The sequence below is a fragment of the Anolis carolinensis genome, chromosome 4, assembly GCF_035594765.1.
Source record: "Anolis carolinensis isolate JA03-04 chromosome 4, rAnoCar3.1.pri, whole genome shotgun sequence".
NCBI classification, from domain to species: domain Eukaryota; kingdom Metazoa; phylum Chordata; class Lepidosauria; order Squamata; family Dactyloidae; genus Anolis; species Anolis carolinensis.
In genome coordinates, this window is record NC_085844.1 from 27995585 (window position 1) to 28010648 (window position 15064).

The 15064-nt window shown below is 37.2% G+C and overlaps 1 protein-coding gene across 1 annotated transcript in view; it reads right to left on the reverse strand.

Moving 5' to 3' along the window:
• Positions 1-2214: 2214 nt before the first annotated feature.
• The window catches only part of spag1 (sperm associated antigen 1), a 35985-nt gene continuing 23135 nt past the window's right edge, over positions 2215-15064 (reverse strand). Inside the window, exons 14-19 of the mRNA XM_008119481.3 lie at positions 11040-11197; positions 10521-10662; positions 9828-9954; positions 7797-7961; positions 3597-3968; positions 2215-3483 (exon numbers count right to left, since the gene is read on the reverse strand). Of these exons, the coding sequence (XP_008117688.2) occupies positions 3352-3483; positions 3597-3968; positions 7797-7961; positions 9828-9954; positions 10521-10662; positions 11040-11197 (1096 nt within the window). The 3' untranslated portion in view covers positions 2215-3351. The remainder of the gene's footprint in view (positions 3484-3596; positions 3969-7796; positions 7962-9827; positions 9955-10520; positions 10663-11039; positions 11198-15064) is intronic.

Here is a 15064-nt window from a genome sequence, read left to right on the forward strand (position 1 = left end):
GTAAGAAGTCATGGAATTTCCTTTGGAGTACATGAAGCTTAAATCTTGTAGTTCCTGATCTGATTTCTTCTAAGCAATTATGAAAGTTTAACATTTCTAACACATTTAAAAGTTACACAATTAAAACTGATGCTCCAGCAAATATTCTTAGTCTGTCATCTGGATTTAATTGACACAGATTTGGCTTCTAAGTACTAGATTGCCAATTTCTATTAGTGCCTAAATGATTCAGCAAATCATGGTGATTGTTGAGGAATGAGGAATGCCTGTCTTTCCCTAAATATCTTCTTACAAATATGGAAAAACATAGTGCAATGAAATACTTCTTTGATAGAGTTGTTCTTTATAGTGAAAACATACTTTTTTGGTTATATCATGTTAGGTTTATAGTCAGCTTTGTGTTTATGTTGTGAATGAAACACTAGTGCCAAAAAGTGTGTGTGTGTTTGCTGAACATCACATTGTGACTATCAGATAGCAAGAATGAGGTTAATTCAGTTTAAGATGGAAATGAAGAAGAGATCAAGGGATGAGTAAGCTAAAATTACTCTCAAGTTCTAAATGAAGAACTATAGCAGCATTTTACAGTAAACCTATTAGCATTAGAAGACCAGCTAGATTCCTTCCCGTGCATCTGTAATCAGTGACAGATTATGGAGGTCCTTGTGCTAAAGAAATTCAGTCTAGACCAGAGTGGGCAAAGTTTTGGTCAACAGCTGATATAGCCATTTCAACAATTCTTACATTTCCAAAAATGTCATCTGTGTAGTCATAGACACTGCCCCCCCCCCCCCCACCCAAGTAAGAGTAATGAGGTCTTGCCACACTCTTTAAATTACTGGAATCTTTTAAGCAGTTTTCCAATTCTGTATTGCTGGAATTAACAATATAGGGATCTGGCTTTGAGAAGAAAAGCCTTTTTGTTTAACATACCAATTAATGTACAAATTCAACTCACCATGAGAATTGTTGTTATACTTAGTATAACTATACGTTTTTTAAAAGGTAAAATGCCATCCGTATTGCTAAAGAACACCTATCTCTTTGTAGTGATTAGAATTATTGATTGAGAGGGGAAGCTTCATATGTAAGGTATTTGCACTTGGAGCTCACTAGTAGTAAGCCCTGAGCTCAATGCTTCCTTACACATAAAGCTTCCTCTCTCAGTAATTCTAACCTATTTAGGATTATTGTGATGATAAAATAGGGGCCTTCTAACTGTGCTATCCATAAGGACATGTTTCAAAATGAGTTTCTATAGGTAGTTCATGATATAAAAGCAAAGTTTTAGTTGGTCCAAGCTTTTTATTACACTCACAGGGCTTATTGTATATTTCAGTGCTATGTGGATATATTTCTATATATCTACAGCTTATCCAGAATCTTAAGAGGAATTGTTCGGAGCATGGTAACTTATGTAATATATGAGGCCCGAGGACTCCTTGTTGATATAAGATTCTGGGCCATGACCTTCCAAGCTTATTTACTTAACAAACCGTGATTTACTTAAAAATAGGCTTCACGCACTATTCTAAATACTTGAAGAGTTATCCCATGCAGCACTAATAATGTTTTAGCAGTTCATGCAAATGTAGCAATTACAAGTACGATTCTGTTTGTTGACGAAAATTTAGCCTCCAAAAGCACATATATAGGGAAAGGAAGGGAAAATTACTTTTCTCATTGGAGAGATGGGGAAATACTTATAAAGCATGGCATTTGCTCACAAATGTATTATCTCATAAAAGTTTCTGATGTGAAGTTGTCTAAAGAAACTACGAAACATATCTAATTGTTTTCTGAAATGGAAGGATCTAGACTTATGCATTAAAATGAAACCTGTCAGAAATGATTAAATGTTATGCAATCTGCATCTGATTCAGAGTATATCATGTTTTTCTCCTTAGCATAACAATGCATTGTAATGTAATATCTAGTCTCTCATTGCCTAGAATTATCATTTCAAATGATCTACAGAAAGGACTGAAAAGAAATGAAGCTTTGAGATTTAGAGGATTTGGTGTGAAGGAAAATGAAATAAACATTGGAACTATAAACAACAACTGGAGTCTAAATTACGTTTCATAACTTTCCAGGAAACCATACAAAAATTGTTACCATAGTGCATTGTAGCAGTGAAAAGAGTCTCACATATATCCTTTGATATTAGTTGCAAAAGTTCTTCAAAGGAAAGAGTTTCCAGTAGATAGTCTCTTCAGCTATATGGAACATTTCAGTTTATTTAATTTTTAATTAAGGACAAAGTAATCTCACCTTCAATATAATACAAGTACCTGAGCAACCTCTCACAATAAAATTTGATATGGACACTAATAATAAATTACTAAGCTCCAGTTTAAAAATATAATAGTTATATTGTTTTAAAGCATTTTATATCCCTTATTTGATTCAGCATTGCTGTTCACAATGCACAAGAAAGATCTTTCTGTATCCAAAGAAAGAAGTACAGAAAAGAGCCAAATCACCTTTATACCAACTTGTCATAAGTTGATTGGACTCCCATGTTCATCTCTCTAGAACATGTTATTGTACATATTTAATTGGAGCACTGATGCAAGATGAGAAGAAATGAGCCACAGTTTTTCCTTCAAGCTACACTTCATGGGAGCCAGAGGTGAGTGTCTGCCTTAAATAGACTTGGTGGTAGATGAAAGCTAGGGTTGGCTTCAACTGCACTAAAGTGCACAGTGGTTATCTCACTGAGCAGGAAAAAAGCAAAATATGCCGGAAATGCCTTTTAGCATGAGCCCCTGCAGAAAGAAAGAGAAATGTATAATTCCTGTTCAGCCAGTAAGGCTGACAAAGAAGTTGCCATCTCTGAGCAGCAGCATCTTTAGAAGAGCTGTCAGTATTCTAAGGGAGAAAATACAACCAAAAACATATGAATTGATACCTACAACTTAATTAATGTTACTGTAGTAGAGTAGATTATTAGATCAACATGTTGTCTTACAGAACTGCAGTTGTGGGGAGGAGGTCTGTCCACTTGGCACAGAGGGCTATGTCCTTTGTTGGCTCATAATCCTTTCCTCAGACTCAGGTCCATTCCCATTCTCTTCCTGACCACTACTCACCCAGTGAGAAGAGTATGTAAATGAGCCAAGTAGTGAGTAAACAGGCCCATTAATATACAGTCATGCAAATGTAAACTAGGATAAAAATATGCAGGATGGAAAAACAGATTTTCAGTGTGCATGTTAAAAATGTGCATTATCAAACAGTCCAGATAAAAGACTGGCTTTTGTCCCATGCACGTCTGCATAGTTTATATGCCTGTCCTACAAGCATCAAGGGATTGCATGCAAGAGGCAAAATCCAAAATGAAGTTCTTTAAAGTTCAAAGTCTCTCTTAAGGCTCTCCAGATCACCTAAAGAAAACTGTTGTTTTTGCTCTTTGGCAAGAGAATCAAATAGCCATCGAACTCGTTCCACTTCATTCTTATTAAGTAAAGACAGGACCATCTGAAAAGAGGAACAAATATTTGTGTGGTCAGCACTTGCATTTGTCCAAACAACTAGTCAACACAATTATTAGTAATTTACTCAAGTAATAACTGAATACTTTAGTTGCCTACCTTAAATCTTTCCGCTTTACTCAGATGAACAAGATGCTGGTACACAAGGTCAGGGTCCTTGCAAAACACATCTGATTGCAAGGCTTGGATAAAGATTAAAAAAATACTTCCATCTAGTTTGTTGCTCAGAAATACTGGCAAATCTTTTGGCTCAGTCACTCTCAAGAGCTCTGCACAAGCAGTGATGTCCTTACTGGCATTCACAGCATTTATAATCTGACCAAATTCATAGGCATTTGATGGTTTAGAAATTATCAGCTTCTCTGAACTATTCGATGGCACCGTTGTTTCAAATTCTCCTTTAGCACTATGGTATTTTACTGCAGCAGTTCCCGAACCATTGGTTTCTGCACCCTCTTCATTATCATTTGCCTTCAAAAGAAAGATGGTTTCAATATAGATATGCAACAGTGTGATTCCTATGAAGCAGCTATTATCACCAAAATACTTTAAATGATATTCATTTCATCACAGACCTTACTACCACATTTACCACAATGTTATCATAAACGGAATTACTAATCCATTTGCATGTACTCCCAAGTCTGACTATGGAGAAATTAGATGTGTCATTCTTTTTTTTCATATATATATATATATATATATATATATATATATATATATATATTGAAGTTTTACCTTATAAGATAGAGTAAATTAACATCAAAAGAGTGAGAACATTTGACTGTATAGAAAGTAGGAAAACTGAGATTAAAAAAGAATCAAAAAGGGAGAGAGAGAGAGAAAAAACCAAAAACCAAAAACAAAGCTAAAGTGTCCATATTTATATAAAAAAGAAAAAAAATCTGAACAAATGGCGATATAAAAATGCAAATGTACTTGGCAAAGAAACACACCAAAAAGCAAAAAGCATTAGCGCTAGCATTAAACACTTTGAATAAAATCGCTAGGTTAGAAGCAGCTAACATTGGTAATGTTCTAACAAAGAACTGCCAAAAACTGTTAAAGTTAAACTAAACAATCGTTGTTCCAGTACGACAGCTGGAAAATAAAATAATAGTAGTAGTAGTAGTAGTAGTAGTAGTAGTAATACTAATAGTCAGGATTTCCAAGTAGTATGTCATCATTTGGTTAACAGAGATATAGAAGAATAATAACGTGCATTTATGATAAGTCTATATTTCATTAAGGCTAGTAATAAATCATGTTCTTACTCCTAGAATAGTAAATTTTTGCTTTTTAGTACATCAAGAATACTTTTTAATGGATTCCCTTAGATGGTAGACTATAAATGCCTGCATTTCAGGCAGAATTATTCTATGGTCTATTGTATCACTTTTTTTAATTTTAGGAATGTTATTTTATTAAATAAAATAATGCATAATAAATTATAATACGCAGGCAGTGAGTCAGAGCATTTCTACAAATATATAGACTAGGATGTCTTAATGAAAGTACCAGTGTTGAGTCCATCCTGTTCTAATTATACTATCTATTGTTCCAGAGGTCATCAATTAAACAGTCTAGCTCCCTGCTTTTCCAGTAAAGCACTCCAGTAAGATATCCCAGAGATCTCCATGCTTATTCAGATATTCCCAGGAATATAACAATTTCTCCATAAATATGCTCAGTTAGTTTTCTATTTAGCACAAGGTCCAGAATCCCTTGAAATACACCTGAATTATCTGCTTATTTTCACTGTTTCACAACCTGTTCACAAGCCACCAGCAATTGTGAACTCTAGTTCTTTTTTTCTTCATCATTACCTTTTTTTTTACAGAAGGAAGTTAAACGAGTGGTGAAAATTAAAATTTATAATAGTCAAATTTGAAACCCCCACGTTGAAATAGTCTTTCCTTCTAAAAACCTTTTGAAGGGCTCCCAGTCTTTCCTAAACTCGGAAGGGTCTTTTGACTGGAGATACCCTGTCAGAATGTCCATCTCAGCCACCTCACACTTTCACGATCCGTTTCTGGTGTTTCCTCCAATTTCCAGGCTCGTACATAAACTATTCTCGCAGCAGTTGTCATCAAGGTGAAGAGTTTATCGCATGACTTCAGCAGTGATCCGTCTGTTATTCCTAGTAGGAATATTTCTGGGTGCATGGGTATTTTTAGCTTTAATATTTTTTCAGTTTTATGGATGTGTCATTCTTTTTCTCACTGGATCATCAACTGTATTTTTAAAAAACCATGCCACTGTCTCTGTCCAACTGGAGACACTCTTCAGCTGCATTGTCCTGCAGTGATCTTCTTACATCTGGCTTCCCATTTGAAGGGCATAAAAGTTGTTTATTGGTGACTGTGGTTCTTTGAAAGCTCATCTGTGAACTCACACAAATGACTTTTCATGTCTGTGCAGAGACCATATAGGAATGTTCCACAGCTAAGTACATGCAGTCCCCGAGTTACAAACATCCAACTTACAAATGACTCATAGTTAAGAACAGAGGTGAGACAACAGGAAGTGAGAGAAACTATATTAATAATACTTAAGGAATTAGAGCAGGGGTCCCCAAATAAAGGCCCGTGGACCAAATGTGGCCCTCCAAGGTCATTTACCTGGCCCCTGCCCTAAACTTTAAATAGCTAATTAACTTGACTATCCCATCAGCCAAAACCAGGCCCACCCTTCCCACTGAAATCCTGGTAAGTTTATGTTGTTTAAAATTGTTCATTTTAAATACTGTATTGTTATTTTGTGGTTTTTGCACTACAAATAAGATATGTGCAGTGTGCGCAGGAATTCATTCATGATTTTTTTTCAAACTATAGTCCACCCCCCACTCTGAGGGACCATGAACCTGCTCCATGCTTAAAAGGTTTGAGGACCCCTGAATTAGAATGTGGCAGGGGAAATCTTTTAAAGATTGTTTCCTGTTCATCTAAATAAAATTCTCTCTGTGAGTGATGGCATATGCAAAATGCTATTTAAATTACCACAATGAAAGTTCCAATTGAAGTATACCCTGCTGTAAACTAAAACCATTAAACCTTGTCCTACTCTCTGGGGAGCAGAGAACAAACCTATACAGTCCTCTGTGTGACAACTCTTTAGGTATTTAAAGAGTACAGTTATATTGCTCCTTAGGCTTCCCTTCCCCTGGCTGAATTCCTTCAACCTTTCCTCAAATATTTTGGTCTCCTTATCTCTTATCATTCATTGCTCTTCTCTGAACTTGCTCAAGTTTGTTTATATCCTTCTTAACATGAAATGCTCAGACTTGCAATCAGTAATCCAAATGAGGGCTGACTAGTGCAGAACATAGTGGGTCTACTAACGGAACTATGGTTCCGTTAATGCAGGATATATCTAGGCTACTTAATTGCAGATTCCAGCTAGATCTTGGAAAGCTAAAACCTCCCCCTGTGAAATGGAGCGAGAAATATGTGGCCCTCAAGAATGAAATTCTCATCAGCTGCAACCATCATAGCTACGCAGAAGCTGCATGATAGGACATGTAGTCCAACAACATCCAGGGAACTATATATATATGCCATTACGTACAATAGCCACGGCAAGAAAAGTTAAGTAGCTGTGGCATTCCTTGGAAATCCACTGAGGTCTGCCTCTGAGTTATGATCAGCCCATTTCAATTAAAATTAGAATTAAGTGCCTGTTTTGCCTTTCACTCCCCATCCCTTTTGTTTTGTTCCATGCCCTTTCAGACTGGAAACTTGGTATCAGGAACTGTCTAGTTTCTATTTACTTAAAGGCTGCTCTCAGATTCCTTACAGCTAAAGAACAGAAGTGCAATCAGTTAGTCAATCTGCCCATGGAGTTTTGAAGACAAATGCAGTGTGACCCCCCATATCTGCGGAGAATATGTTCCCAGACTTCATGTGGATACATGACCTGTACTGAAATGTAGGGCACTTCCAGCTGGGGATACTGCTCCTATAGATAAAGAAGTCCTACTGTACTGAATAGGAAATGATTAGTGTGCTGTACTTCTTAACATCAATGTGATACACAATGCAAAACTAAGTCAGATTATGATTAACAATGATGATAACAACAGTAGCACAAAAATAATAATTTTAGTGGAGTATGATCCAAAACCTGAGAGATGTGACCTACTTGGACTCCCTATTTCTGTCCTGACTTTCCTATCTACAACGCATCTATACAACCCCACAAAAAACTGCTTGGGAATTGTTATTCAGAGCAACATTTTCATAGCAAGGAGTTAATATTGGCCTCCTTTGGGAATTTGTCTTTTTAAAAAGCACAGAGTACCTCTTGAATTTCAATTTTTTTCCTTTGCTTTTGTGGTGTATTGTCCGTAACATCATTTCTGAGTTTAAGCAACCGAGTGGTTTCTTGCAGTTCCTTCTTTGCTTCATCAATATGTGGATCTATTAGAAGAACTTTATTCAAATCATCAATACTGGCTTTGTAGTTCTGAAATTTAAAAATAGAATTAGTCATCAAGTTTTAAACGACACAATGCATGAGAGTGTACAGACAATGTTACATATATATTTGCAATCATGCCACAACCATAAGCATGAATAGGAAGCAGTTACCAATGTGTTAATCTATCCTAACACATTTGTAACTGCTAGAAAACATTTGCAAATGTTTGCAAATGCTTAGAAGACAGAAAAAGACTTGGCAATAAGGATTTGGGCTAAAAATACTGCACTTGTTGTGAACTTTCAACTTGTTCTTGGCAAGATTTGCTCAGGAGAGATTTGGCTTGACCTTCCTCCAAGGCAGAGAAAGTATTATTGCCCAGAGTCACCCAATGGATTCCATGGCTGAGCGGAGATTCAAACCTGGATCTCCAGTCACAGTCCAACACTTAAAATCATGCATGTATAGATGTTTCCAAATGTTAAGCTGCTGGCTGAATCCAGTAAGACACATGTCTTCAGGCATTCACCAGTGTGGTGAGGGAATGGATCTGCTAGACAGGCTTCTAGGTTGCAGGAATGAGGAAAAAAATGCCTGTTTCTGTCCATCATCACTGTCTTAATTTATATTGTACCACTCAGCCACTAGGGACATTATGAATGAGTTATCACTTGACACAATAGGCAAACAGTCCCAACAGATAAAATAAAATTATATTCTAAAAGCCCTGTAATAAAATAAATGTCTTTGACGGTTGCAAGGTATCAACAAGAATCGTTGCCAAACCATTTTTCTGCCTCCAATTTTTCTCATGAGTCAACAAAAATTTGGTGGTAACACCATGATTCTAACCATATCTTTACTTTAGTCTGAAATGGGTGATGCATTTATATATGAGGGTTGAATGAAAAGCAGAAGATGTCACCCCAAAGGAGATTCATCAGAGAATGCAAACTGTTTATGGTGATTGTGTTGATGTGAGTACTGTGCGTCGTTGGACGAGTAGGTGTAAAGATGTTGAGGTGGGAACATCTGACTTGCATGACAAACAAAAAGTTGGACGTCCTGTGACAGCAACCACCGAGCTTCACAAGCAAAAGGTCGACAGATTGATTCAGGACGATCGTCGTATCACTCAGAGAGAAATTTCAAGCATAATCGGCATTTCACAAGAACATGTGGGTCGCATTATTGCTTTGCTTGGCTGTTTGTCACGCAAGTCAGATGTTCCCACCTCAACATCTTTACACTTACTCGCCCAACGACGCACAGTACTCACATCAACACAATCACCATAAACAGCTTGCATTCTCTGATGAATCTCCTTTGGGGTGACACTTCCTGCTTTTCATTCAACCCTCGTATATAAATGCATCACCCATTTCAGACTAAAGTAAAAATATGGTTAGAATCATGGTGTTACCTCCAAATTTTTATTGACTCATGAGAAAAATTGGAGGCAGAACAATGGTTTGGCAATTATTCTTGTTGAATCACGGGCTGGGAAACCTAGAGAGCCAACAAATTTTCTATCTCCGTGTTACACTTGGTGGGCGGCTAATAAAACCTCAGCAGTACAGTTAGTCAGGAAAATCCATCCAGTTGCACCCAGGGAAAGTAGTACTTCCTTCATTTGCCCCAAATGGCAATGCTATATAGCAACATTCCTAGTTTTACAATGTCTTCTCACTCACTACATGATAAAAAGAGGAAAAAAAAGTGCAGAAACAAGAGAAAGATCACAAATAGGAGGGGGTTATTTAGGAGCATTTCCTATTTTTACTCAAATGTGTATGATCCTTTACTTTCTTTAAAACGCTTTTAGAACATCTAATGCAGGTACAATGCTATATTATGTTAGCTAATAAACAGTAATTATATGTCAACAGGCATGCTACTCCCTGTCCTTACCTCTAATCCTTTGAATGCTAGAGCTCTTCTGTATAAAGCTTTTATATTACAGCCATCTGTCTGAAGAACATAATCGCAGTCCTTTTTGGCTTCTTCAAATTGAGATAATTTCAAATAACAAAGAGCCCTAATACAGTAGGAAAAGACAGACACAACAGTATTAAGAATATATTCTCACACTCATCCAGTCCTAGAGCAAATTATCACAAGGCACACAAGGCCTATTGTATGTATGTGAAGAAATGTGTTAACAGTGGCAATGCTGTTTGTTTGTTGTATAAACTGGATGGAAAGGCAGTGTGGAGATCGTGTGCCCAGATATCTAATATTTTCCTGCACAACAAATTACAGAGTTTTTCATATGTGAGCATAAGGCTACGTATAACTTCATTGTGTAAATTTGTTTTCAATCACAAAAAATGATGGGTCTTGGAAAACAATCCAATTCCCAATAAAGTTAATAACCAATCCTGTTGGTCTGAATGAAAATGGGTTCCAGATTTTATTTATTTATTTTTCAAACTTATATGCCCGCCACTCCCCTAGGGCTCGGAGCGGCTTACAAGAGCCGGCTAAAGTCAACAATTTAAAAAACATCTTAAAAACATCTTTAAAAAACATCTTAAAAAAACATCCTAAAACACCCTAAAAGCACCATTAAAACACTCAAAAGCCTTTTAGATATCTTCTTACCTGTTAGTGTAAATGGTCAGTTCCTGGGGATTTAACTTTATACACTCACTGTACTTCTTCAATGCTCCTTCAGTGTTACCCTTTTTGACAAATTCATTTCCCTGTTTCTTAAGAATCTTGAAGATTTCTTCTGGATTGTCACCTGTTTCCCAAAATAGATAAAAGTATTTTTGAGCCAAGACTGGCATTCAATTTATTAATAGCCCTGCCTACTTCTCAGGCATAGCAGTGTGCTTCCCACCTAAACCTTCAGTTCCTTTTTGTCTACTGCTGAAAATATAATAATAATAATAATAATAATAATAATAATAATAATGCTTTATTTATATCCCACCCCCTTCTCCCCGAGGTGCCTTGTAGCGCCTTGCAATTGCATCAATAGGTATGGTTAGTGCTTGGATTTGTTTCTTGAATTTACCTTAGAAATGCACCAAATTCTCAGTGTAATAAATGCTTACTACCAGTCCTACTTATGGATCACTATGTATAAGTGACACAACTTTGCATGAAAATACACACTTGTTGACTGTTTGGCTGAAGTTTTCTTTTGTTTTGCCTCTGAAGTAAAGTTTTCTCCATCCCACCAGTGTAACTGAGCAGACACAGGAACAACAGGAATTGGGGGCAGCTTCTCCCTCCAGTCTGGGCCATCCTGATCTATTAGCGTTCTTGTTATCCTAAAAAACAAACAAACAAAAACACATTTTTACCACAGATTGTAGTTACATTTTTAAGCTGCCATAAACTAACCAATTATTACAATAGAGGGAAACTTTCAAAAATAACATTTATATACATTATATTCCGATCTTTACAGTTTAAAACAATTATACATTTAAATTGTCGGCTCAAACTATATTCTAATATATACATGTACTAACTTAAATGCTATGCTGCATTATTCATCCCACTGATCATGAATTGTGGCAATGTTGAAAACCAATATGACATCCCTGGAAATACTATTTTTAAGTTTTAAAGTGTATATCAAATTTGTTTAATTCTATAGTTTATATATTCTATAATCCAGAATATATAATCTAGAAACAAATACTTTGCGAGCAAAAATGAATTACCAGCAGGAGGAGGAAGAGAAGGAAGCAGTTGAAATAGGGAGATAGGTTGCCAGGAAGGAAGGAGTAATAAGCAGTGAAGCAAAAAGCATAAATAAGACCTAGAAGGGGGGAAAAGTCATTGTGTTAAGAACAACAAAACAGAAGGATTTCTAAAGAACAAGCAAGCAAGCAGAAAATGTTTTTTGTGCAGTTTTGGAATTGTGTAAATGTGAACACGGATTTATGTCATGCAAGTTCAACATTTTAAATGATATTTTAAAATACCATTGATGCCATTTTTAAAGAGATAACTATGTTAGACTTCATATATAGAAGAGTAGATGGGAAAAAATGTTAGCTTTAAGACCAACACATTATTTTAGCATGAATTTTTATGAATTATGATCCACTTTGTGAATGTATCTCAAAAACTGACTGATTTAAAAGAACTTATGCTGAAACAAATCTGATAATCTTTTCATCGTTGCGTTCTTACTCCCCTCCACTACTTCTAGCAAAGGCTGAAAAATAGTTTATTTATTTATTTATTTATTTAATTTGTATACCGCTCTTCTCCCCCAGGGGGACCCAGAGTTTTCACCCATTATGTAAAAGTAAAAGCAAAAAATAACACTATGTAACACGGTTTTTGTTCCTGGGTTATAAATGTCATTTCCTATTTGGTTGTATCATAAAAACATGGGGAAAGTTTCAATTGCAAAAACTTTGTTTTTGAAAGACATCTTGTAGCACATTTTGCTGTAGTTTTTCAATTAATATTTCAGAGTATTGACCAATTCAACATAGTTTGTGGTAGCCACAAAAATGATGTTTCTAGAGCAGTGATTCCCAAAGTGGGTGCTACCACCCCCTGGTGGGTGCTGCAGCAATCCGGGGGGTGGTGATGGCACCTATTAGATACGTGGGTGGGGCCAGGGGAGGGCTTCTTCCCAAGAGCCTGAGACAGGGCTGAGAATCTATGCCTCTCATGAGGCGCTTGTTGGGACACAAAGGGCGGAACTAGGGAAGGGGGTGGGGCCTCCTTCCAAGAGCCCAAGACAGGGCTGAGCCTGTATAACTCTCCTGAGAGGCCGGGCTAGGGACAGGGCCTCTTCTCAAGAGCCTCTGTAGACCTCTCCTGAGGCAATTGTTAGAACACGGGGACGGGGTATAGAGGTTCAGCCCCGTTGGCAGGCACTTGCGAAGAGGCCCCGCCCTCTTGAGCAAGAGCCACGCCCACCCCTCTAAGCCACGCCACCCTTTCCAGGGGGTGCTGAGTCATATTTTTTCTGGAAAGGGGGCGGCAGGCCAAATAAGTTTGGGAACCACCGTTCTAGAGTATAACAACTACTTTCAAAGTAGGTACTGCACAATTAAACAGGAAATAACACCTTTAAACCAGGATCAGAAAATCTTTCAAGTTTTGTTACAGTGTAATCAGAGAATCCCCTACTTCTAATCTTTACTATAAGAAGTGGGGAAAAGATGGCAGAATACTATAAGACTCAATCAGAAACCAATGTGATATAGTGATATAAGTGCTGAACTAGGATTCTGGGAGATATGTAATACGTATGATATTTAGAGAGATGTAAAAGATTAATTACATCAATTATTTATCAAAATGTGCATGGTATGTTTGAATCTTTGTTGTTGTCGTTTCTGATTTATGGCAACCCTATCATGGGGTTTTCTTGGCAAGATTTGATCAGAGGGGGTTGCCTTTGAGGCTGAGAAAGTGTGACTTTTCCAAGGTCACCCAGTGGCTTTTCAAGGCTGAGCAGATTTGAATTCTGATCTCCAAAGCTGTAGTCCAATGTACAACAATTTCACCACACTGGCTCTTCATCTTTAACGGTATCTCTATAGTCATAGTTGATCTGATTAGGAAGACAAATGTTTGAATCCTTTCAAGCATCCTGACCATTCTGGGTTTAAAGTTAATAAACAGCCATTTGAATTGTGCTTAGATGTCAATTAAGAGTCAAAGGAAGGATCATATTAGACATGCTCTAAAACTACTATTTGGATATGATTAAAGCATGCATGGCAATTACCAAATTTACCTGCAAGAAAGCATGCTTATCTGATAGTTGAGAGGGCGCAACCATGAACATTTCCAAGTTGTACATCTGGATTTTCAAAAGAACCACAACTCTACATTTAGCAGGCTGTAGCATTCATTAGCTTTCCTACAAACAGCACTTATTTCTTGTTTGGATTAACCTTTCCCCCGTTCCTTTCCCTAAGAAAACAATTCAGGGCCTCCATGGCCTCATCATAGCTTCATGGTAATGATACAGAACCGGATATCATGAGACTTTGATTTCTCCCCGATTCTTTAACTCTCTCTCAAGTGTATCTCTGTAAACATTGAGTGCATTACCATGGTTTTCTTTAGGATATTCAGCACCCTACCTCCTTCAAAGAAACAGCCATCCAACCAGCCTTCCCAGCTTTGATTGCATTAATTAGCTAGGATTGGCAAAGTCTGAGCGCACACACAAAGATCTCGGACACACCCTGAAGATTAAGAATACTCATAGTAATAGGACAAACAGAATCTATAAACCACCACTGTGGAATTACTGCATTTACTAAAGAATCAAATTTGGAACAGATATTAATGGGTTTACTCATGAATTGACATGTAAATCAATTAGAGAAAACCACTGGAGATTTATCTGCTGCATCCTGTGGAATAAAATATATAAATTTGGATGGGCCTGTTTTGAAAGGTCTGGCAGCTATTTCCCATCATGTCTGAATATTCTATGGCTTGCAACTGTTCCTTCATTTCCATACACCTTCTACATCATAAAAAACATTAAAATGGGTTTTACCCCATAAAAGTTAAGATTCCCTCTGAATCCTTATACACGGTTGCTCTAGTGCTGTTCTATTCACTATTCAATTTTCTCCAGAAAAAAACAGAGGGTTGACTTGGCTCTCCAAAGGGATCGTCGTCGTTTCACTAGTTCAAAAGGGATACTGGCATTTAAATGCAATTGTGTCAACTGCTCAAGCCACAACAAGGCGAGTCCTAAAGGAGTTAAATCTCTGGAAGCATCTTATGTTTCTGGGTCAAACTGTTCCAAATAGATTCTCTTTCCCTGCAGAAGACAGAGTTCTTACTACTTAAATATTTCCATGCTTACAGAACCAAATTAAATTATCCAAAACATCATCACCCTGGCCAATATGAAATACCAGATTAAGGGTATGCCAAGTGTACAGATTCCAATACGAGACTAGGTTATGATTGAGACCCAGCAAAGTGTAGTGGCTTGAGTGTTGGACTCAGATTCTGAGAGTCCTTGGTTTGATCCCCACTCAGACATGGAACTCCACTTGGGCAAGTCTCACTTGCTCAGCTACAGAATAAAGCAAACCCTCTCTGCCATGCTTGTTTGGGTCATATTGCATTCTGCTCTATCTTGTCTGCTCTCCTCCTCAGTGTTGTTGTAGCCTGCCGCTTTTGTGGAGGCT